Genomic DNA, 24,945 nt, shown 5'->3' on the forward strand with positions numbered 1-24,945 from the left:
AGATTAGTGAGTGAAAGGGGTGGGATATTATTAGAAAAGAATAGCATTGCATGCACTTGTATTGAGCACCCAAAATGTAAATGAGGCACATGAATATCAGGGTTAAAAAGCTTACTTAGTTTATTGAGTTATTACCTAGCTTTGATATATACATTTCATTTTACTAGAAAATTGTAAATATTTAAACATAATTACATTCACCACTAAACATCACAAAATTATGAAGCTGGTGCATTATAATCCTTGGCTATTATGTGATCTTGCAAACTTTTATCTAGATTTCTTTTACAGAACTCACAATTACAATTGTAACCAAGTGCATTATACAATATACATACTATTTATTATACAAATATCCATTTTAGTATACTACAGTACATACAAATGCACACTGTTATTTTAAAATTCTAGCTCCACTAGCTCCACTAGTTTTTGGAGTGTGGCTGTGGGGAATTGTGCCCATGCTCTGCAACAAGAGTATTAGTGAGGTCAAAGACTAATGTCAGGGAAGGAGACCTGGTGCACAGTCAGCATGCCAATTCATCAAAAAGTGATCAGTGGTGTGAGGTCAGGGCTCTGACCTCAGGCCACTCAACTTCTTGCACACCAACTTTGGTAAACCATGCACGGGTGTGTTCTTATGGTTAAAAAGATTTGGGCTCCAATTTAGATTATCGATCAAGATAACTCTAATAGTATAGTATAGTATAGTATAGTATAGTATAGTATAGTATAGTATAGCATTGTATAATATATTATAGTATAGTCCATGTATTAATTATATTTAATTGTATAGATATTTATATGAATTAACTATACTTAATGTTGCAGAATGTGTGAACATGTTATACAGGAAGTGTGAAGTGTGAAGTCTCATTCCAAAACAATAGGAGTTGTCCACCCTTTTAATTAGGCAGTAAGATAAAATTCTAAGGGCATACTGAAAGAACCTGCTTTTTGATAGAACACAACAGCAAAGTAATAGCTTAAATGAAATTATTGTACATGATCTTAACCTATCAGTTTTTAGGCATATTTTTCATGTGTAATTGCATTCTATGAGTAATAAATATTCTTTAAGCATCAATGTAGGCATTAATTAATCTCACTGTCAATCTTGTGTCTTCTGTGTTTGTGTACAAAGAGTCTGGTGATGGGTAATGATGCTGAAGCAGATCTGTGGGTGCGCTTTGACCCTTCGTACAATCTGGATTTAGTAAGCTACGTGGCTGAGGAAGTGCTGGAGGTGAGCTACAGTGAGCATCCTCAACGGGACACTGTGACTCTACGAGGAGAGGTACACTTTCCCAACCTGCACCTTTCTAGCCAAGAGTTGGACTTTGGCTGTGTCCCCAATGGCAGAGAGGTCCAAGAGAGGTTTATTATGACCAACCCCAGTCCATTCCCCGTCTACTACAAATGGGAATTAGCAAAGGACCAACAACAGATTTATAGTATCTGGTAAGAGACATCTTTTATTGTAATGAAATTATGGTGCAGTAAAATTTAGGAAAAAACTCAAATTAGCAGTAAGCCAAAATGTTCATAATATTGAATTTTCCTGGACGAGAAAACCCTGTTCATTTTCATAAAGATTGAAATCTATTAGAGTTTGCATTATGCAAGACAGCATTATGTAAATTAGACTGTGTTCACTGGTCTATGAAAGTTAGCCACATTAGCATTGGTCTGACCTTATGCTCATGTGTGTCCTTAAGATTATACTTAATCATTTGTACTGTTTGGCATTAACCATCCTCCCTAGCAAACACAGTCACCAGAAAAGAAGCTAGCTGCTACTCCATCCATAAAATCTACAAGTTTTATTGTATTATTCATGGTTTTAGAGCTTGTATTATAGTCTTTATCTACTGTCTTGTGAAATGTATCCCAGTTGCTATGTCCCTTATATAAGGATTCTGTGGTGTGTGTGATACGAGGTGGATTAGTATGTACCTACAGCATAGCCAATGCAAACACTGTGACAAAATCATAACGCATCTATGGCACTGGACATTTAGGACTTGTTTCTCTGATATTCTCCAATAGTCTAAACATAATAGTATTTTTACTGTATTGTTTATTTTTGCTAAAAATATATTTAATTGCCTATTCACTGACAGTTCTCATTGTAGCACACCATACCTATTTTACCAAAGCACATGAAATCGGACTAGAGTCTGGACAGCATGCATTAATTTCTCATTATAACCAGAGGACTATATTTTTCATGACCCTTGCTTGTTGCCAAGAATGAATCTCAGTGCAGTGTTGAGCAATTCGTTGGCAGGGATCATATCCCTATGAGAAAATGTTTATCCCTTTTGATAAGAGCCAGAATCAGCTTCAGTCAAGCCTCACGGATCATTAGTAAAGATTGAATAAACTGTCACGGATGAATAAGCTTTTGATGGCTTATCTGAGAATGAAGCTGTCAGCAGCCTTCTTTCTGCTCATGTTCAGCTGTACTTGTGTTCATTGATTACCATGATTTTCCTCTGAAAGAACAGTCTGTAATCACTGTTCAAACGTTTCTTCAATGTTGGAAAGTAAACTTGGCTTTAGATGTTACTTGCAAAGCAACCGATGGAAATGTGTAAATGACCTACAGAGCTCTGCAGAGTCATTACTCCTGCACACACTTATACACAGTGGCTGCCCATAGCAGCATGCAGAGCACAATGTGCTGTGTTAAATCTCAGCTGTCAATAGGAGGGCAGCTCCGGGTTGCATGGACTACAGTTTTTATAGTTTTTAAATTGTACTTCAGCAGCTGCCATGTCCCATCTTGAACAAATCAATAGCATGCAAGGACTAGATTGCTTGCTAGCGAAAATTAATCACTCTCCCTCCTCCTCAGCCACCCATCAGCAAAGCCATCTAATAATGGCCTGACCTTTCCTGTCAATACTGGCAAACGTTCAGCGTGCATTGTCCTACCTGCTAATTAAAAGCCTACTGGTAATTAAAGCAGTGGTAGGTAGCATTTTACTGAGGTGTTTGTCTCTGCCTGCCATGTAAGGGACCCTGTGCTGATAAATGTGGATTTTTTCTGAGTTAGCTACCTTCATTCATTATCTAATACTCATTATCTATGGCTGATAAGAAGTTTGATAGTTTTACTTTCACTGTGCTGGAAGTAAAGAAAAGGCTAGGAATAGTGTGGTTGTACTCACAGAGGAGAAATGTGGTGCCCACTAGGACTTGTTTGTTTCTCATAAGAGACTGAAATTGAACAACAAACGCAACAAACAGTTTTGGGAACTGTCAATTCTTTCTTTTTTCAAGGGGGTGCAAGTAGCCAGCAATGAAACTTGTAAAGCAAAGTAAGGCCACATTTGCAAGAACATTGAGTGCTGGGCATTTCCTACTTTCATTCACTATTTTCATGCACTATGGGCAGGACTAAACAAATGTTCTGAGCTAGCAGAGACAAGAGTGTCTTTGGTAGTGTGCAGGACTGGTCAGAATAGTAATAGCCAACAAACATCCAGTCCATGTGTGGCAGAGTTAATTAGATATCATAATAAATATGTAAATAATGAATAATTACATAAATAATTAATTCTTTGCATGAAGTTTTCTTTTTTTCATTCCTTCCTTCCTTCCTTCCTTCCTTCCTTCCTTCCTTCCTTCCCCCCTTCCTTCCTTCCTTCCTTCCTTCAATCATTCAATCATTCAATCATTCAATCATTCAATCATTTATTTCTAGTAATCACTTTTTATCCTGGTTTGGGCTACGGTTTATCTGGTCTCTGTCTTACTAGCATTGGTTGTAAAACAGGAATATACTCTCAATGGGACCCTGTAGAGGAAATGATAGCCACAAATGCTGTTTAATTGAAATATTTGCTGTGTACACAGACATTCCCTGAGATTAGAATAAGTTGGCACCAAAACACAAAACACAAAAGTGCAGTGGGAAAAGACAGTGGCAAATGTTTACATTTATATTTTGCGAAATGTAAGGACAATGTATCATGGATAATTGCTCTTAAAAAAAGAGTATTAAAAAGGATTATTTATTTTAAAGACATTCTACCCGACATGACAGGGGAGGGTGTTTATGAGCTTAATTCCATACACAACACTGCCCCCTGTTGCTTCCTCACAGAAAGCATAGAACTGTTCTTTTTGACAGTAGCAGGACTGTCACATCATAATATGAAAATCTGAATGTTTGCCCCAAACTTCTCTTCTACTTACTGCCTGCCATGTGAGGGACACTTTGTTGATAAATGTGAATTTTGTCTGAGATTGCTAACTTCACTTATCATTCAAAATTCCATTTGTTATTTGTAATATTAATTGTATAGCATGTGTGTAATATGGGAGAGCTAGCTTGAAGATCGGAAATGGCAAGTGACCAAATTGGTAACTTTTATGTAACAAAATTGCAACACTGCACTGCATTTTATAAAACCTATTTAAATCACTGGAAAATGAGAAATTAAGCACTACAAACACATGACCACATATTCAATGAGCAGTAGTCATGCTGGGGCATTTTATTCACGAGTGACACAGCACTAATGCAATTTAATGCATATCTTTATTCCCCTTTAAAATATCTACACTTTTGTAAGGATGCTTATGGACACATTTAATAAATGACCCTAATTCTCTTAATAAGCCTTTATTCTTTAATGACTGACTTTATTAATTTCTCTTTGTTTTACCTTGTAATCCATTGGAAGGACCAGAAGGTGTTTCATTCTGGTTGATCATGGGACTTTGATGCATATTAATTAGTCATTAAAATGCTTTTTGTTGTATATGTTTTATCATAGGATCTCTAAACCTCAGCAAGAAGAAAAAGGGGTCAGTAAGATAATAAACACAGATTTTGGTACTAAAACGAGAAGAGACTCAAAGAAAAGGATGTCAACAACTGAGCTGAACGTTCTTGGACCAGGTGGGATATACAGCACATCCAGCCTGGAAGATCGAGCGACACCAAGTAGAGTGAATGTATGTTGTATTAGTTTTATATATTTTTTCTATTTTTGTTATTTTGTTGCATTCCAAACATTACATAATGGTAAATGCTTGTGCATTGAGTGCATCTTTATGTGTGTGTGTGTGTGTGTGTGTGTGTGTGTGTGTGTGTGTGTGTGTGTGTGTGTGTGTGTGTGTGTGTGTGTGTGTGTGTGAGTTAATTTTTCATTGGCCAGAATTTATTGTGTCTAACATGAATGGAGTGACACAACATAGTAACAAAGTATTGTTTGTTATCCAAGTTTAGGTCCAAAATTACTTTACTATCTCTCACAATCTGGTATTATAACAAAACCCATGGTCCTGGGTCGACTGATGATTTTCTTTTTGGCTTCTATTTTTTTATATACTGTATTTTTTTTTATGGAAACAAGAGGAATAAATCAGGTTGGATTTACCACACTTGTTTATTTTAATCCAACCCCTTCTACAAGTATGCCACATTTTTTTCTGCATCAGTAATTGTAAAATACAATTATACTATATGTCTGACAGAGCCACACATTTAAATGGGTTTAATTACAACTATATATTAATTGTTCTGAAGACCAAATGCAACAACTGAGTACTCTAGAGTACTGTATATTTGTTTGACTGTATTATAATAATCTGTGTTACCATACCCAGATGCTGTTCACTGTCTGCTTCTGTATTTCTCTCTTCATCTTGTTTCTTGTCTCACAGATATTTGAACTTTCACAAAATTCTGGAGTTCTGCAGCCTGGTGAGAGTGAGCCAGTGGTAGTCTCATTCATGGGTAAACATGATGCCAGTGTTCAAATGCTAGCCATGTGCCTGGTGGAGGGAGGCCCAAAATATGAGGTTACTCTAAAAGGAGAGGCTTCTCAGGTCACCTATACATTGGATACACCTGAGATCAACTTTGGTCCTCAGGTACTACAGATATCCTTTATAACATGCAAGTCATTTGTAATACTATATGTGATAAGTCAGTCAAGGTCTTTTACTTTTTTTCTTAGATGTTTGACCGTGTGGCAGAAGCAGAGATCATTGTAAGAAACACAGGGAAGGCTGGCTTTAGCTTTAAGTTGCAGGCAGATCAGGATGTTTTTACTAAAGACATCTTACCTGGACAACCGCTTATTATTCCCAGCATGGTGAGATTATGACAATGTATATATCAAATGATGTTCTACCACAGGGGTGTTCAATCTTATCCACAAGAGGCCCAGTTAAGGTTTTAATTCGAGCCAAGCATGAGCCACACTCGATTCCAGCTATACTTTAAATATATTTAATTTGTCCTAACATTTTGCAGTGTATGGTATATTATGATTTAAACTACTAAAAAATATATACCAAATTCTCTGTTTTTTCATATCTTGTTTGAAGGGCTTCATAAAGGGAAATGAGGAAATGAGAGCCTCTGTGTGTTACCTTCTGGAATTCCAGAGGTTTTTATGAAGGTGGTCCAACTACAGGTGGAAGACGTTAGGACAGAAAGCATTATAATAAGGGGAGAGGGCGTCTTTCCTAGAGTGTACCTGGACCTTCCCAGAGACCTAAGTAAGAGCTCACTGAATATAAATACAAATAAATATTTCCTTATATATGTATGTATGTATGTATGTATGTATGTATGTATGTATGTATGTATACACACACATTATATAGAGACAAACACTATATTAGTTTGCGGATACCTGGTCATAAGTATGGTATGTGCTTTTTGAGCATTGTATTCCATTTTTAGTCCCAATTTGGTTTTAAAACTTCCTTCACTCTTCTGGAAAGATCTTCCATTAGATTTTGGAGTGTGCTTGTGGAGATTTGTGCTCATTTAGACACAACAGGTGTTAACAGACATAACAGGTGTTGGTAAAGTCAGGTAGTGATGTAGATCAGGTAAAAGGGGCCTGTGGTGTAGTCAGTGTTCCAATTCATCCCAAAGGTACAATCCAGGACTTGTGTAGAACATGAATATTGTTGAGCCTTGAGGTCAAAGTCAAGGACATGCACATCTGCTTAAGTTTTTAGGTTAGATTTGTTGCTTAAATGTCTTCTAGGTTCATAGGGCTATAGCCTTTAAAACAGTTTTAAACTGAGGGAAAAGCGCTGTTTAAGTTTAAAGAGTACATTTTAAAAAGTATCCAACAGTTATTGGAAGGAAATTACAGCTAATCCTTGGAGACAACAGCAGTGTGGATAAGCTTTGCACTATGATGTAGCACTGATGACATGATCATAATGATGGCAGTGGGGGTGGTAAATACAATACCTTCTCCTTTAAACTTTCTATTTTAAAGCAGTCCAGTAACAGAATTCCTATTATGACATGTTTAGCAAAACCTACATTTTAAATAAAACTATTTGTCAAGCATTTAACAACTTATTTTTTTATGTTTTTTGTAGATAAACAATATAGTTTAGTGCTGATGGAGGCAAAGAAGGCAATTGAGAAAGAACCCCTAAGAGATGACATTCTAAGCAGACCCAGTACAGAGTTTGGTGAACTTTGTGAAGAGGACCACATTCCTAGAGTAAGTATACCTATGAACATTGAAGACAAAGTTTACTGTCAAATGTTTTTTTTTTCCAATCGATTATTATACCTGTCATCAGCCAAGAATAGAACTTAAGATAGGAATAGGACAGAGAAGGATTTTCTAATCTTTGTTTTAACTTAATTTTAGCCTGTATCTGCATGATTTCATTCATTGAACTGCTGCCACACGATTAGCTGATAGGAAAATAGAATTAATATGCAGTTTTTTTACATTTTCTTTTTAAAAATGGACAGTGTGTTTATATACAGCCCTGCTCTGTGCTACTGTCCTAATATGTATTTATTTTTCCCATAAAGTAAACCAGCAATCAGAAATCAGATGGGAAATAAATATATACATAATTGAAGTATTTTCATTTAGAAACATGTTTAAATTTGTTTTTACATTTTATTGCTCTGTACATTGCTCCACTACAAAAAACGTTTTAGGATATATGCAGAGTAAGGCTACTAAAAACAAACATTGTGTGTGTATGTGCAGTATGATGTTTGCTGTTGTGTGATGTGTACTGTTTTTTTTCTCATGACTGTGTATGTTTGTGTGTATGTGTGCAGTATGATGCTCTGCTACAGATGGAAGTTGAGAGGCTCCTAGTTAAGGAACATTGTATAACTACTATCAAATCCGAAAGCGAATCTGCGCAAAGTGAAACGCCTGGATCCATTTCTAGCATGTGGTGCAAAAAGCTCAGCAGGTAACATCACATAATAAAAATACTTTAAATCCTTGTTTTTGTTCATGAGAAACCTGATTTTGTAATATACACTCTTTATAGGTTTATTTTGCCTGAGTACTTTCTGGACTTTGGTTGTGTGATTCACAGCACTGTGTCTACCCACATTGTCAAAGTGACAAACACTGGGCCTCTCCCAGTGTCCTTTAGAGCTGAACGAAAGTCTCTGGCAGGCACAGGTTGGTTCATGCAGCTTACAGCTTTTCGGGGTACTGCCTCAGAAAAGTATTTTTTATGATAGAGTGACATTTTTAGAACAATGCATTCAGAAATTGGTTCATATCTTTTTAGGATTTAGTACAGAGTTGGATAGGGTGAAGAATCTTCCCTACTGTGAGACAGAGACATTTGAGATGAAATTTGATCCACAAGGTGCAAATCTGAAGCTTGGGGAGATGAGCATCGTCATGCCTATACAAGTAGGTTTGCAATAGTGTTTAAAGGCATTGGTATGTACAGTAGTGGCGAACAAATGTAATCCAAGAATTTCAGGTGGCTTAGTTTTCATAACACTACTACAAGCCATATAATATGTCTCTTGAATATTATTGATGGTATTTATTGTTACTTATTATTAGAAAGAAATACTAGTTTTTCATGCTGAAAAATAGCTGTCTTTGATGACACTAGAAGAATATAATACTAAAAGGCTAAACTTCAAGTAAATATATCTATATCAGAAAAATGTTACAATATATCAGAATGAAAGACCTTTATGCAGAAGAGCCTTAAGCCTTATTTGATTGCTGTCATAGTCCTGCACAGTTTGTGATTGGATATTGAGCCACTGAAGGAGTTTTTGCTTCAGCATTTCCCCTGGAGTTTCAATGACATTTAAATCTAATGACTATGGAGACCATGGAAAGCATTGACTGATTCCTAGTATTCATTACTTCTCTTGAATGTATAGAAAATATGTAAGAGTATTATCATTCTAGGATAAAGTGAAATTATAAAGAAAGTGTCTGTGTGTTTTGGGGCAGAGATGGTGGTGGTAGTTGTGGTTAGAATGCCTTATTAAAAAGCTGGTAAACAAATACACATGAGGCAAGATTGTAGTCACAGACAGGCAAGGGACAGTCTAAATCAGCCAAGGCACGTGAATCAGAAGCTAAATAGACTGAATAACATCAAAAGTGATATAAATCTTGCTAACATCAGGCAATAATATACTGAGTGAATACTTTGTGGGCTACTTTGTGGGCTACTGAGTGAATACATGGGCTTTGTGGTGTCTTCTCCATGGTGGCCATGGTTGCCTATTATATGAACACGCATGCTACCATTATTTATCCCCCATTTTACATAAAGTAAAGGCCACATAACCAGATATTTGTGGGCTTTTTCCAAATGTTAATTTATCTACATGTAGGAAATGTGAGAACTGACTTATTAATCTCTAATTCATATATGACATATAGAGGTCTAGGGCTTTGTGCTCTTTACACCATTTTTTCTCATGGAGGTTTTTGCTATAGATTTCACTGCCAAAAGCCTGTCTATTTTTGTTAGTGTGCTTCAAACTATGATGACTGTTCCTTGTTTACACTTGACAAACATTACCATGACATTTCACAGTGCTCCCCTGGAAACATTAGATTATATGCTGTTGTTTTTGTTACTGATGGAAAGGAGAAATACTTCATTCCTTTGGTAAAATGACATGATCTGTCAGTGTGCTTTTGTTTTCTGTTTTCTGATGTATAGTGAATTGCATTTCTTTTAGTAGAGGCATAACACTCCTGCAGTGATGCCTGATAAGTGGAGAGTTATAAAAAACGATTATTTGAAGTAATTACTGTGTCTTTGTTAATGTATTTTGCAAATAAACATTTCGAAAAGTTTTGAGAAGTACCATAATTATTTTTATGCTAATGAATTATTCCCCACAAGCAACAACTGCATAAAACGTCCCCATAAAGGCCCCTGGCAATTGCTAATATAATGAACAAGCCTTCTAAGCCCATTCATTATTTAGTCTTTACCTAAATCTATTGAAGACTTGTTTAATTCTATTAAAAAAGTCTTAAATGAACAGTCTTTGCAGGTCTCTGCTTTTTCTCAGCTAGAAATATTTTCCTAAAAAAACAGTGGAAAAGAAAATCTACCCACTGATAATAATTATGATTATATCTGATGATGGATATATTTGATGTATTATTACAAATGTATTCAAACTAATGTTTATCCAATGTTTGGTGTTTGTATAGGAAATGTAAAAAATGGCCACATCAAACCAATATAGTTAATGTATAAGAGGACAACATCTTTCAAAATGTTGCTTAACAATAGAACCATAGATCTCCCCTGACACTGGTTTAGAAATTTTCATCTAGATTACAATATACATGCAGTTAAACGCATAAAAATCTCCCCTTCATTTGATTGTAGCTTTGTAATGCTTTCCTGTTATATAGGTAAATGTTGTTGGGACTTCTTTAATACCATGCTTTTTGTTTTGTATAGGTGTTGGGGGGTCCTACAGTTCAAGTCCGTCTACGTGCAGTGGTCGTAATGCCCTCCTTGAACATCTCCACAAAAATGTTACAGTTTGACAGTGTTCTTTGCGGCATGTGCAAAGTGGCTTCAGTGCAGTTACACAACCCTGAGCCAGTGCCCTGCAAGTGGAGCATCAAAGAGGAGGAGCAGATCAAGAGGAAGGTGAATTAACTTTAAGAAAATGAATATGGCTCATGTACACCGTGTAAACACAGAATGTTTACGATCTGCAAGTTACCCTGGACAAAGGCATTTGTATAATTAATAATAATATAAATAATACTGGGCATGTTATTACATGTTAGCACATTTATAGTGTTTTAAACTTAACACAACACAAAGTGCTCAATAGGGCAGATAACAAAGATAGCAAAATTTATTAACAAGCAAAGAAAATCTTTATTTCCAGATGTATATGAAATTTACCAGATGTAAAGATTTTTTAATCCTGTTCTGAAGTAATTGAAGATGCTTATGGTTAAAAAAAGGAAAGTAACCACTTTGGATATGTTTTTTTTGTTTGTTTGTTTTTTTGGGGGGTTTTAAGCACATCCCACTTCACCTGAAACAGAAGGTTCGATTAGAGAAGCTGACTACTCCACTGATTTTTGAGATATTGCCATCCAGTGGCATACTGTATCCTGATGACAGGGTCAACATACAGATCAAATTCAGTCCAGCTGAAGAGGTAAGAATTACAAACTGCTGGGGTTTGATCCTATAACCAGAACTCTTCTTTGCTTTGGATCAAAGCACAGAAGCAACATGTTTGCGTCCAGATTTTTTTATATAACCTATATGATACACATCACAGACCTGATCTAGAGACACTTTTAATAGCTTCCATTTGTAGAGAGAGCTTTATGCAGAACTTCAAGGCTGGGCTAAGCAATAAAAAAGAATGGGTTCATACACTATCAGGCATCTACATATTTATGTCTAGCAACATTAGCAATAGCAAATATAAAATGTTAAAAAAAGTTCTGAACAGTTGTTTTAGACATGTTGTTTGAGACTTTTACAATTTACTATAATGATTATGTAAGAAAGTATGCAGTTTTAAATTAAAGTGCCATTAATTCTGGAATTGACTGTGTGTTTTGTAGAGAATGTACAGAGAGAGGCTGCTGATAGCAGTGGCTCAGAGCACCCAGCGTATTCTACTGATAGCCCAGGGTCAGGGACTGGAGCCACAGCTGGAGTTTTCCACCCCAAAAATCAACCTGGGGCCTCTGCTGCCATGCAGCAATGGAGAGGAGGTTGAGGTGTTAGTCCGCAACCCTTGCCCTTTCCCCATTGAGTTCTACTCACTGGATTTTGACAAGCAGTACCTGGAAGAGGAAAATGTGAGTGTTCTGTACACCATTTTTAAACAGAAGATGAAACTGTGCATTAAAAACCAATTGGCTTTCAAATCACCTTACCAAACAATAGTTAAAAATGAAACAACTGTTCATGCCAACCTAAAATGTTCACTGTATGTTTACAGAGTGATTATATGAGTGATTAAATATCCACCATGCTCAGATGATCAGAGTTTATGCACTGACTCATACAGTATATGTTCATTTTCACTATGTTATAGCTCTCATTAGCTGACACTGTGATGAAGAAGTGGTTGATCATTATTAATCATGATTCACTAGTGATTCGAGTCTGATGTAAGCCACGTCTCCTGCTTGCAAAAACATAACCGAAAACTATTTTGATTTTTAAAACTAGGCCAGAATTTTTTTCTCTAATTTCAGAATTTCTCAGATTTTCAAGCCAACAGAATTTCACTGCAGACAATCAAGAGGGATAATTGGTCAAACAGCAAAACAAACTGCTTTATTTTTTACATATACATTGAAGCACAGATAAATTATTTTCTTCACTTATTATTTACTTAGAAACTGGGTAATGAGCTGAACCATGGTTCAGTGCCCCACCACAGAAGGGCCTTGCTCAAGGGGCCGAAAGTGCTAGCTTGGCAACGCTGTGGCTTCAACCACTGTCCATCTGAACAGCCTCCCAGAGAATGAACTGTTCAGCCATCATTGCCCAAAGGATTGACCTTTCATTTAAGGATTCTTTCTAGTTAGCTACATTTTCCCTAATTTTTACCACTATTATTAACCTTGTACCTATGTACATTTCCTGAAATATACTTCTAAATGTTACATTGAATGATTAGATCATGTTTTTACTGAGAAGTTGCTTATAATGTGTGCATAATAATGTGTCATTATAAAACATTACCTTGTAGTCCAGCAGGAAACTCTGCATCCAGATTCTTACAAATTCTTAATAATGTCAATTTATTGAACCAGTCAGCTCTTCTCAGACCTTTTCTGTGCTATATAAACTTAATCCATCCATCTCCCCAGATCCTGCGACTGATGAAAGGATATGATGCACGTAATATATTGCTGCTGCCCCCTCGAGCCCCTGGTGAGCCTCTGCCTACTGAGCTTCTGGACTACTACCAAGAATACAAGTCTCAGAATCTTGAACCAGGTAACATGACCTCTTACTGCTTTAATTAAAAGAAGTTTTACTTTTTATCATTTACCATTTTTGAGACCAATTCCAGGTCTTGATTTTGCCAATTTCCCCCCTGCAAATTATAAATTAGTAGTAGTTGTGTCTGTGATTTATTTTAAAAGAGCTGTATAATACTGATCATGTTTTGTTGCATTTATCTTTGGTCCAAAGTGACACTATGCAGTCACTTAATCAGGTTTTGTTTGACTAAAATATCACCAATTACATTTGTAGTGGTCCAATCAAAAATTTAGTTTTTAGTCAAATAGATGTAGTTATGCAGTCAGTCCAAAAGTTATAGTGATTTGTGAGATAAATCATTGGATCTGTGGTTTTCCAATAATCTATAGCAACTAGTGTAATCAACATGATTAAATACCATGATTTGGGTGTAGATTTGTGTTTTTATAAAACTGGGCTTCCACACTGACAGATAAAGTGTATACAGCTTGCTTGTGACACACAGATTGCTAACAGAGGCAGTTAAATCTATGAACAAACTCAATCAGAGATTATATACTATATATCATGCTGAAGTAACAAGGGTTGTTCTTTGCTGGAATAAACTTTAAAGTTTGCTCTAAACCTGGGCAAAATCAACATGTTCCTTGTACTTTAGCATTCAACACTGGCTCTCATAAAGAGGTTGAATCTTCTGACACCGGGGAGAAGAAAAAGTGTGCAGGACGAGAGGATACCTTATCAAATGTTGAACAGGGCTCTCTGGAGGAGGGTGAGGCAGGTGCAACATCTGTACCATCCAAATATAGGACCTCCACTGGTGCAGGTATGCTTGCATTATGTTAATATAAAATGTGCCTTTTTAGTGCTGAATGTTTATAACTTAACATGTAATATGGTAGCAAAAAAGTATAAGTAAAAGTTAAAGAAATGTGTATTTTGAGGATGCTGTTTTTTCCTTACAGACAGGGTCAAAGACAACACCAGGACCAAAAAGATGGGTGATCTAGAAGTGAACCCTGTTTCTAAAGCTATTGCCAACTACATTGGTGTTTATTTATCACCAGAAGAACAAGCTCCTCACATTTGCAGAGGCATTGGGATTGTAGTTCATGGTGCTCCACTCTCAGGTAGACTGCTAATCCTTGGACTGCTTGGTAAAATAATTACAAATGTGGAATGAGGTGTTTAGAAAGCACTATCTATATATATATATATATATATATATATATATATATATATATATATATATATATATTTTTTTTTTTTTAAGTATTTTAAGTGAGTAAATATTTTATAAGAATATAAGTAAATAAATATAAAAGAGTCAAAATTAAAACCTTCAACACAACACACATGTATTCACAACATCCTTCCTTCACTCAGATGTAATAATAATAATAATAATAATAATAATAATAATAATAATAATAATAATAATAATCCAGCAAGAAAAAAAACTTTTAATCAATAAACATAGTCTCAGTAAACATAGTCCTAAATCAAGCACCAAAATCTGCCCTGATTCTGCTTCTGTTTCTTCTTCTTCTGCTTCTTTATTGGCGGTTCGCTTTCTCAAGTAGAGCATTACCGCCATCTACTGTGGTAATGGATCAGAGACTCACAGTATAACCCTATTCCCCAGACCAAAATACTGCCATAGTGCATACATCCGGCAATCAAAACCTTCCGTGTGGAAACATAGGAAAAATATTCACTTGGTTTCCTGATGATTTATGTAATTTAATACACAGTAATTGCCTTACAAGACTATTTTATTGAGTATGGTTTTGCTTAAAGCATCCATATTTGTCCATGACATGTTGATTAGATTATTAAAAACTTAAATAAGTATTAATTTAAGATTTATTTAGAACAGATTAAAATGTGCAATTAAGTTGCGATTAATCATGAGTTAACTCATGACAATCATGTAATTAATCACGATTTAACATTTTAATTGGTTATAGCTCTAATTAATATTCAACAATTGCAGTGTGCTATAAAGTCAGACTTGCAAGTCTATAAGTGGAAATATAAAACAAGTATATAAAGATTAATGTCACCATGTCTATAGTTTTGCCTGTTCTATTGGTCAAATGATTGTTTGTATGTATGTATGTACAGGTAAGACAGCTTTAGCAGTGAGCTTAGCGAGGTACTACGGTGCTGCATGTCTGAACATAGACTCTGTGGTGCAAGAGGCTGTGACATCTGGGACCAGCTCTGCAAGCAAGCAGGCCAGAGAGCTGTTTAGAGATACCATGAAGCCTGTGCCAAGCAAAGAAGAAAATATTGGTAAATATACATGTTCCTGGATATTTTTCCATTTCTATTCTATTCATTTTATAAAAAGATTAATTTTTTCCATATCTTTGTGCATCTGTGTTTTTAACACCAGCTATGGCTAGTCAAGCCACAGGCATTCTCAGCGTTGAGGCATTAGCCAAACACACTGCTGAGGGTGTTCAGGACACTGACCTCAAAGACCCTGCATCCACTCTCTCAACAAACAAGAAGACAAACAACAATGGAGCAAAGAAAAATGATGACTCCAATCTCACTGCTTCATTGGTAATCAATTCTCAGTAGATATATTACCGTAGATATATAGATATATATACCGTATAATATATTACACACAACCTTACTAGTGGTCTCTTTTTTTTCCTTATTTGTATTTATACATTGTGTTGTGTATATACTGTATACTATAGTATGTGTCTATTCTTTTATATAGTTGCATTTATTTTTTCTTTGCTGCTGTAACAGAGAAATTTCCCCACTGTGGGACGAATAAAAGTATATATCTTATCTTATAAACCCGTACTTTACTGCTGCACTAAACGAAATGCTTACTGAACAGGTACACTGATTTAACAAATTGCAAATAGTTTTGGGCAGAATATCATAAATACATTTTTTTAAAACTTTATTAATATTACTAATTAGAGACAATCACAAATTTCTGAATGGGTTAAAGGAATGTTTTAAAGGAACTTAACAAATTGCATTATTTTTGGAGGCTGTTTTGTTTAAAAAAAATAATAAAATAGTAAATTGGGAGAGTTTCTGAATAATGCTGAGTACTTTTAGAACATTATTTTTGCAGTCAGTAAAGTATAGTGTAGTACAGTGTAGCATTTAAATTTAATCTTAATGTAAATGCATGGTATCATATTTAAAACACATTGTATTATATAGAAACATGGCTAAATCACATTGTATTGAATAAGTAAAAATATTGCTTTCTTTTTTGTACATTGGATTGCATTGGACTATAATCTATAATTATATGATACTCATAATAACCTAGTTTTTACAGTATCTGTATAAATTAGATTGGATTTGGGGTGAGTGTAATTACAGTGTATTTATTATGTGCAGGCTGGTCAGACTCACAGGCTCCCTAGTGAGAGTGTAAGTCAGGTGGGTGAGCTGGGAGGCAGGACCAGTTTACTGCCTGATGATCTTCTGGTAGAGATACTGTCAGAGAGACTACAGGTAACAACTGCTTCAATGTTAATGGCCACTATAAAATCACTTACAAAATGATTTGAATCCATTATTTATCATTTTTTATGTTGAACAATAATTTTCAATATGTTTTTTGTTGCAGAAAAAAAGTTTCTTAGATTTAATAATGTGCCATTTACGCATTTCTAATGTCCCGTAGCTTAGCGACTGCAACCGAGGTGTCGTGATTGATGGTTTGGAGACACTGTACTGCCGTTTCCCAAGCACTGCACTCCATGTCATCATCAAAGCCTTCAACAATCGCCAGCACATCTACTTTATCAACCTTACTGACAGCTACGCTGAATTCAAATCCAGAGAGAAAGCTCAACCGGAATTGACAGGTGATGGTTAAGAGAAAATAATGGAACAAGAGAGAATAAGATAATGACTGGAAATGAAAAAGATAGAAGTTAAGCTAAGAGACAATAATTGTGAAAAGAGACAAGTGTATAATACCCCAGGAAAGTACAATAATATACAGAGTAATAGAGTACTAAATTGATGCATACATGAGATAAAACCTGTTTTATCCTGTTTTAAAAGATTTTTATATATTCAGTATCCTGTTTTGTATGTATTCAGATACCATGCAAGTAGTAGAAGAGACTGCAGGTGAAAAGCTGGATGTGCACCAACTAGTTGAGGGTGTGTATGAAACTGTATTTGAGGAAGTCAAATCAAGTGCAGACCCTCACTTGTACATGCTAAAGGATCTTATCGACAGGTAATCATTTGCTCCATGGAAATTTACTAATAAAAGTGTATACATTTGTATAAGTATATTGGTACTGGGTGAGTAACCATTTTAAAGCTTATAACTAAATCTTAGAAACTGACTCTTGATTTTAACAAGGGACATAATGATGATTTTATAAAAACATATGTGATTTTATAATTGCAATAGCAAGAGGACACAGGAGACAAAGGAGCAGTTGGAAAAGCAGAGAGAGGAGGAGGACATGAAGAAAAAAAACAAGAGAGTAAAAAAGGAAGCAGAAAATTTAACAGAAAGGAAAAGTCAACTGGGAGCTGCCCAGGTAAAGCTACAGTAAATGTATAATACAAACATGCACGCTGTTGCAAGGAAAAGGATCATTAATGATTGATTTGATATGCTTCCTTTGTATAGTCTGCACTGCCTTCTGACACTGAACAAGAACAGCAGGTCAAAGGGGGCAGAAAGCTGTCTTCTTGTATAGAACCCAAAGACGCACTTTTAGAGGGTGTCAGAGAACTTGATGAAGGAGGCAAAAAGAAAGCCAAAAACGGCAAAGCCAGCAAGCCAAATGGCGATGATAAGTCTTTACAGCCACCGGATGAACTGGAAAAAGAGCAGGTCAGTTTGGGCTTCTGCTACATACATACTAATTATCAAAGTAAATACAGTTTATGTTATTAAGCCATGTAAAATACTTTAACTGTAACTGAGTAATACAAAGCCTAATCTCTTTTCTTACCTTAATATAAATGGTATTGCAGGATTTTGAATACAGCATGCATACTTTTGTCCTAATTTTATCTCTCGGGGTGTAATGTTTCCAGATAACAGAGACTGAAATGCAGCTGATTTCCCGCTTCAATCTGTACGAGCAGAGCGAGCCAATAATCCGGCACATGCTACAGAACTGGGATAGGACTCAGGGCCTCCTGCTTGATTCTCCTTTGTCAGAAGGAAATCAAGGGCCTTGGGAAGCCTCAGAACAACATAAGATACCCAGTAAGAAGGTCAAGAAAGAGCGGGAGAAAGAAAGAACGAAAATAGACACTGATTCTAAGATGCAGTCCCCAACCCCCAGCCAGACTCACTTGATGCCAATTGGCAGAGAGGGTTCAGAGAATAAGCTGGCAATTGAGTTTATCCCGCACATCTGCATCCCTATCCACAAGAAAGAGGAGGCAAGCATAGGCAATCTGCTCGACAGCATGAAGCTGCCACCATTAGATGAGGTACTGCAAGACTTGAATGTGAATTTGTATTGAAAGAATGTCTTATACCTCAATAAGGAAATGGCTAGTTTAGTTAAAGCCTGGAAAGTCCAAACTTCAGTTGTTTTATATTGTAATTTCATTCTCTGATGTTGTCCATAGGTTTTGAATGGGTTAGGTCCACCTATTCCTCCACCCATGCTGTTCTCAGTAGTATCATATCCCAAAAAGAGAGAGGTGTCCAGCTCCCATTCCACTCCTGGCTGCTTCACTTTCTTGATGCCCTCATCTCTGGAAGACTCAGCTGAAGAGAAACTGGAGGTTGACTTGGAGACAGTATCACTAAGTCCCTCTATGTCTGCAAAAGTAATTAGACACTTTACCATAAATGTTTTTGTTTGCTTGTTTGTTTTTGCTTTTTTTACATAATTAATATTTGGGAAACATCACAGGGTTCTCAAGTGGAAGAAATATTTTGGCTTAACAATTTTTTCTAAATAGTTTTATAATTGTGTAATTATAATTAATGAATTAGAAATTAGAATTAGAAATGAATTAATGAATTAGAATTAGAATTAGAAATTAGCATCCTCCTCAACAGACAAAGCAAATAACCCTGTTATTTGCTTTGTCTGCTCAGGAGGATGCTACAACACTGTACAAAGGCAAAGGGAAGAAGGTTCCAGTGAAAGAGGAATCAGTCAAAGGGACCCTAAAAGACAAGCAGCGAGCTCCTGCAAAAAAAGGAAGAAAAAGCATAGACTCGCGTTCACCTCCATTGAACACGGCCACCCCTTCATCTGAAACTGATCACACCAAGTCTTTGGAAGATTGTCTTACAGAACACCGTCAGAGGTGAAAACAATAAGAATAATCTTGTTTTAATCTTTACCACATGATCTGCATTTATTAATTATAAGTTATTTATAAGTTGTAATGGGATGCAAACATGAGGATTAATATAAGTACTTCTCATGCGCAATTATTTGCCTTTTTGTTGCTGTTTGTTAATGTGTTTTTTCTTTGGTTCTCATAAAGGCTCACCCATTTTCGCTGGGTTGTACAGGCGGGTGGCCAAGTGACCCTGAAACTGTGGTTTCACTCATCTGTGCCTGGTGATTTTAAACACAATATGGAATTTGAATTGATGGGGACCAAGCGCTGCTATCAGCTCTATTGCAGAGGCATCTGTGCCTTCCCATCCATTAGCAAAGATCATAAGTGAGTATTACTTGCAGGTCTGGAGAACAGGCAGTAGGCTCATGAACAGAACCCACATTACCAACTGTTTGTTCATATTGGTATTCTGATGGTGTTTTGTGTTTGTGTGCGCTATAGAACTGTCTTTGGCCACTGTAAAAAGGTCATGCAGAAAGAGAATGGCTTAAAGAAGACATACATCATCCGCTCAAGCCTGTATGAATTTGGGCCTCTGCCTTGTGGAAAAACAAATGACAGGCAAGCAACAAACATCATTATGTTAATAAGAGAAATGTTATATAATGAATTACATAATATAATATTTACTTTACACAGGTACAAGGAAAGAAATTGCCCAGAAAACATAGAAAGACTAATAATACACAACAACTCTCCCATGGAGGCAGAGGTTAATTTCTTCCTCCACCAGGACACCAAATCCTCCACATTTAACCTGGACCCTCTGAGTATGGTACTTAGGCCCAATGAGAGAAAGGTATGTTTGAACAGTACAGAAATGTTTGTATGTATTTTTTTTTTTTACTTCAAACAATCCAATAATTAAACCATTAAATAAAAAAAGATATAGTACCAAAGTATGAAAACAAGCATTCAGGCTAAATTACAACATTAAACACCAATTAAACCAATACAATAATTAAAAAAAGCAAAAATCATAAAAGGTCTCAAAATAAAAAAAAGCAGGCAGCAAAAGATAAAGCACTTATGATAAAAGGCAAAGAGAGTGACTTAACACTCACACAAGGAATACAGTGACTAAGCAAATACATGGAGTCTAGCAATTCAGAGACAGGTGAAAACAATAAAGACGTTTAACAAGAAAGAAATAGGCAGAATGTCTTCATCTAGCGTCTAAAGCCGGCATTGTCTAAAATCCTAATAGAAGGCTAGATTAATGCACTGAGAACTGCACTGTATAGAGGTATAAAGTAATCTCACTCAAAACGGCTCACCAGGGTTTTTTTTGTTATGTTTAAAATTTTTGTTTTTTTGCAGGAGCTCAGAGTAGGAGCATACCCGACCACCCAAGGTCTTATAGAAGACAGTGTTGTGTGCTGTATTAAGGAGAACCCGGAACCTGCCATCTTCCACATTTCTTGCAGAGGAGTGCGGCCTGAGCTGGAATTGGAGCGCAAACATCTTAATTTTGATAAGATTTTCCTGGACAGGTCAGGACTATCATTCTCATCTTAATATTTAATGTGGGTTCCAGTAGAGTCTTGTTTTTGAGGAAAAAAGTTGTAACGGAATTAATCTTTACTTTTGTTCTTTCCCGTTTGTGTTTATAACATATCATGGCAGTGCCCTGCAAAATTATTGATAATCTGCATATCAAAATATATTGCATAATATTTCTACTTAAACAAAAAAAAAAAAAAAAAAGCAGAAGTACATCAGAGGCAGTATAATGTTCTGGGTAATATGCTGCTGAGAAACCTGGGGTTCTAGCATTTATATTCTATTACCCTGTAGTAAAGCTAATATAGTACAGTATGTCCATCTTTTTCATTTCTGTGGTCCTCCAGGAAGGAGACACGCAGGTTGTGTTTGTATAACCCTACTGCACTGGCAGTCGCCTGGAGGGTGATTGGCTTTGAGGGGTTGGGTGAGGAGTTCAGCATTTCCCAGGACAGTGGCATCATAATGGCCCGCTCTGAGTTTTCCTTGTACATACATTTCCATGCCATGAGACCGGTTAGCCTGAAGAAAACCATACGATTAGAGGTAGGTTGCTGTCAAATAGCTCAAATGTAGCACAGATCTTCATTTATTAAGCATCATCTGCTTTAAAGTGATAGATAACCTTTGGTCATGAATAATCAGAGCATGCAAGGTTTGCTGTTAAATTGATTTTTGTAGCTAAATTGTGTGTGTGTGTGTGTGTGTGTGTGTGTGTGTGTGTGTGCTGTTTAGGTGTCAGATGTGGAGAATATTCTGGGTGTTGTCCAGACAGAGAACATTAATATTGTGGCAGAGGCTTATGATGTAGCCCTGGAAATTACATTTCCCAAAGGTAATTGTAATTCCTCATTTATGTCCATCCAAGTATTTATATATGCATAAATAACAAATTATTTGCACTTTTCTACAAATATGTCAGGTACGGACAATTGTCTGGACTTTGGCATCATCAGAGTGTCAGAAGAGGTGAAGATATCTATTAACTTGAAAAACAAAGGCAAACATGACATTGCCTACAGGTATGTTCACACCCACATACTCTACATCAGCATCCAATATATATGATCAGTATTCCAGTGAATAGAAATACAATTGCAAATGTGCATTGCTATTTCTGTTAAAGATTCATTCTGGAGCCTACTGAACCCGGAATGCCGAACCTCGATTCAGCCTTCACTATTACACCTCAAAAAGGATCTCTTCATCCCACTGACCGACCCACATGTGCCCAAGCCATCTTCTGTTTCAACAAGGAGTTGTCTATCAAACAACAACCAATTTTACAATGCCAGGTCAGACGCAAATCTAGATCTAAAATTATAGAAATCTAAAAACATAGATTTTGCTCAATTTCTGCTTCATGTGAAAAATAACCTTGGTGATTGCTTTTTTTTAGGTCCACGAACCGAATATTGATAATGATAGAGAAACCGTTAAAATCGTGCCCATCAAAGTCTCTGTGCAGTGTCTCTATTCCAAGTACAGCATCCACCCTGCACATGACATTAACTTTGGCTCAGTAGTTCATGGTTCCCGTATCACACAGACAATTACTTTGGAGAACAGGGGTGAATTTCAGTTCTATTTCACCATCTCCAAAATGTCGAAAAATCTCCCAGTGTGTCAACAGAAAAAAGGGTACAGACATGATCCACACATATTAAAATATCAGCATTTTCTTTCATAAATGTGCTTCCCTATCTGAACGCTTTACCTTTTATAGCATAGGCAAGAGAATTTCAAGAGAGAGTAACTCTGCAAGACGATTATCCTCTGCCATTAAACTACGTCAGGCTGACTCTATCTTGAAGGACCCTGTAAGGGACATCATACCTTCTCAGGTAATAGATGGCCCTTGTATGTTTCCAAACTACATTATAACGGGTTTTTCGTCTGATTAATTGCTGGTTTTGATGTTTTATCTTTGATTGGTTTCTTTTTCTTTCATATCACAAAACCTGCAATTATAACAGGACTATTTATATACATTCTATACAGTAAAGTACTTTCTACAGTAGAAATTGACTAAACACTTACAAGCATTTAATTTGTGGAAAAAGTAAGTAGGGAAAATAAATAAAGTACATCCTTTATTGTATCTTCCTTTTATTTTTAATTTTGCAGACTCGTTTGGCTGTGGGGTTGTTCTCTTTGTCTCCATGCGTTGGTGTCCTTCTACCCGGTGCCCAGCAGGTGGTAACTGTGGACTGTGTGGCAGAGCAGGTAGGTTGCTGGGAGGAGTGCCTGGTGGTGGACATCACTGATCGAGACCCTTCTGACAATCCAGGAGGGATTCTCTACAAGCTGTTAGCAGAGGTCTGCATGCCAGGTTTGTGAGTTCCTAAAAACATTTGCTGTCTAGAATTGTTTTTTTTATTTTTATTTTTTTATTAATGTTGTTTAACACACAAACACCCACAACAATGTGGATCAAGATGGACAGAAATATTTGCTGATGAAATGACAGAGTCTCTAAGCAGTCCCACTTCCCTCTAAGCTGATAATTGGACCCAAAGCATGGGCCACCCACAGCAAAGCACAAGTCTTTAAATTGCTACTTGTTTTTATATTTGTCTTACGGGCCATCTTTAATCTTTAAACCTTTAAGCTTTAATGTATGTTATCTCAAACCAGAGGAGTTTTGTATAGTTTCAGGGAAGCCTGTCAAATTGTTTGTGTGTGGTAAGATGTGGTAGTTGGGGTAAGACAGGAGTACACTTTTAAAAATAGATTTGGTGCGCTTATTTAATAGTTTCTTCTGTACAATTATTTTTTGGCAGTGGCAATATCACTGATTAGTATGTCACTTATTTCGCTGCAGGAATAGCCAATGAAGATTTTGCTTCCATCTTTGAAGAACACAGACTGTGCAAAAACAGTAACATGCTCCAATGTGAGCAGTATCAGGAAGCCATGGGCATCTATATCCAGGATGAGAACAAGTTTGTCTTCAACAATGTGCTGGTCAACCAGACAGCCAAAGCTCGCTTCCGTCTTACCAACACTGGCAAAATACCCTGTAAACTTAGTTTGCAGGTGAAAGCTGTCTTCAACAGGGTATGTTCAAAGGTATAACTGCTGCCTGCTACTGTGAACTAGCGATATTTAAAGACATTGATTGAGTTTTTTTTATTTGGCTGTTTTAGATGTCCATGCGTAGCTTGGAGGTGTTTGAGCTGAGCCCTACTAGAATGACTATCCCCAGTCACTCACACGCCTTTGCTACAATTACCTTCACTCCCCAGAACATGCAGACCTACCTTGGGGTGTTTGAAGCCTCTATAGAAGGAGCAACTGGGTAAGTGTTTTATATATATATATATATATATATATATATATATATATATATATATATATATATATATATATATATATATATGCATGTGCATACATTCCAAAGACACCTCAAAACAATCTCAATACAATAAGGTGCAGGTTATAACAAGATTTCCAAAGCTTTGAATGTACCCTGGAGCACTGTTATGTTCATGATTAAGAGGTGGATAGTGCAAGATGACACCCAGAGTCTGCCAAAATCTGCCAGAATGGGAAATCCCAGCAGGGTTCCAAGAATAAGGCCAAATCTATCATGCAAATCTTTCTTAGAGCAAGGTGGATGTTTTGGAGTTTTCAATCATGTTCTATCCACTGTATATCAGATCACATTTATCCATTAAAAAAGTATTTAAAAAAAGCCTAATGTTTAAACATGACTTCTCCTTTATTAAACCTCATAGGCAATGTTCAGATGTTTTGATTAAAAGTTACATAAATATGTATGCAGAGAAAGTTAAGCGCACATTCAAATGAGCACTTTATTTAATAGTATGAGCATTCAGAATAATAAGACCC

General features: G+C 36.3%; 1 protein-coding gene across 1 annotated transcript in view; it reads left to right on the forward strand.

The window, feature by feature from the left end:
* The window catches only part of hydin (HYDIN axonemal central pair apparatus protein), a 62,376-nt gene that overhangs the window by 25,497 nt on the left and 11,934 nt on the right, over positions 1-24,945 (forward strand). Inside the window, 39 exon segments of the mRNA XM_046865145.1 lie at positions 1,145-1,461; positions 4,791-4,971; positions 5,683-5,892; positions 5,979-6,116; positions 6,352-6,397; positions 6,400-6,525; positions 7,372-7,499; positions 8,081-8,220; positions 8,302-8,438; positions 8,551-8,678; positions 10,726-10,920; positions 11,306-11,446; positions 11,865-12,104; positions 13,128-13,257; positions 13,904-14,071; positions 14,211-14,375; positions 15,373-15,543; positions 15,647-15,819; positions 16,633-16,749; positions 16,922-17,105; positions 17,347-17,488; positions 17,669-17,801; positions 17,894-18,100; positions 18,307-18,711; positions 18,853-19,056; positions 19,331-19,545; positions 19,729-19,911; positions 20,029-20,148; positions 20,227-20,386; positions 20,908-21,080; positions 21,438-21,636; positions 21,826-21,925; positions 22,013-22,112; positions 22,217-22,385; positions 22,490-22,731; positions 22,817-22,934; positions 23,218-23,422; positions 23,915-24,150; positions 24,240-24,391. Of these exon segments, the coding sequence (XP_046721101.1) occupies positions 1,145-1,461; positions 4,791-4,971; positions 5,683-5,892; positions 5,979-6,116; positions 6,352-6,397; positions 6,400-6,525; positions 7,372-7,499; positions 8,081-8,220; positions 8,302-8,438; positions 8,551-8,678; positions 10,726-10,920; positions 11,306-11,446; positions 11,865-12,104; positions 13,128-13,257; positions 13,904-14,071; positions 14,211-14,375; positions 15,373-15,543; positions 15,647-15,819; positions 16,633-16,749; positions 16,922-17,105; positions 17,347-17,488; positions 17,669-17,801; positions 17,894-18,100; positions 18,307-18,711; positions 18,853-19,056; positions 19,331-19,545; positions 19,729-19,911; positions 20,029-20,148; positions 20,227-20,386; positions 20,908-21,080; positions 21,438-21,636; positions 21,826-21,925; positions 22,013-22,112; positions 22,217-22,385; positions 22,490-22,731; positions 22,817-22,934; positions 23,218-23,422; positions 23,915-24,150; positions 24,240-24,391 (6,698 nt within the window).

This window comes from Silurus meridionalis, chromosome 13, assembly GCF_014805685.1.
Source record: "Silurus meridionalis isolate SWU-2019-XX chromosome 13, ASM1480568v1, whole genome shotgun sequence".
Lineage (NCBI taxonomy): Eukaryota > Metazoa > Chordata > Actinopteri > Siluriformes > Siluridae > Silurus > Silurus meridionalis.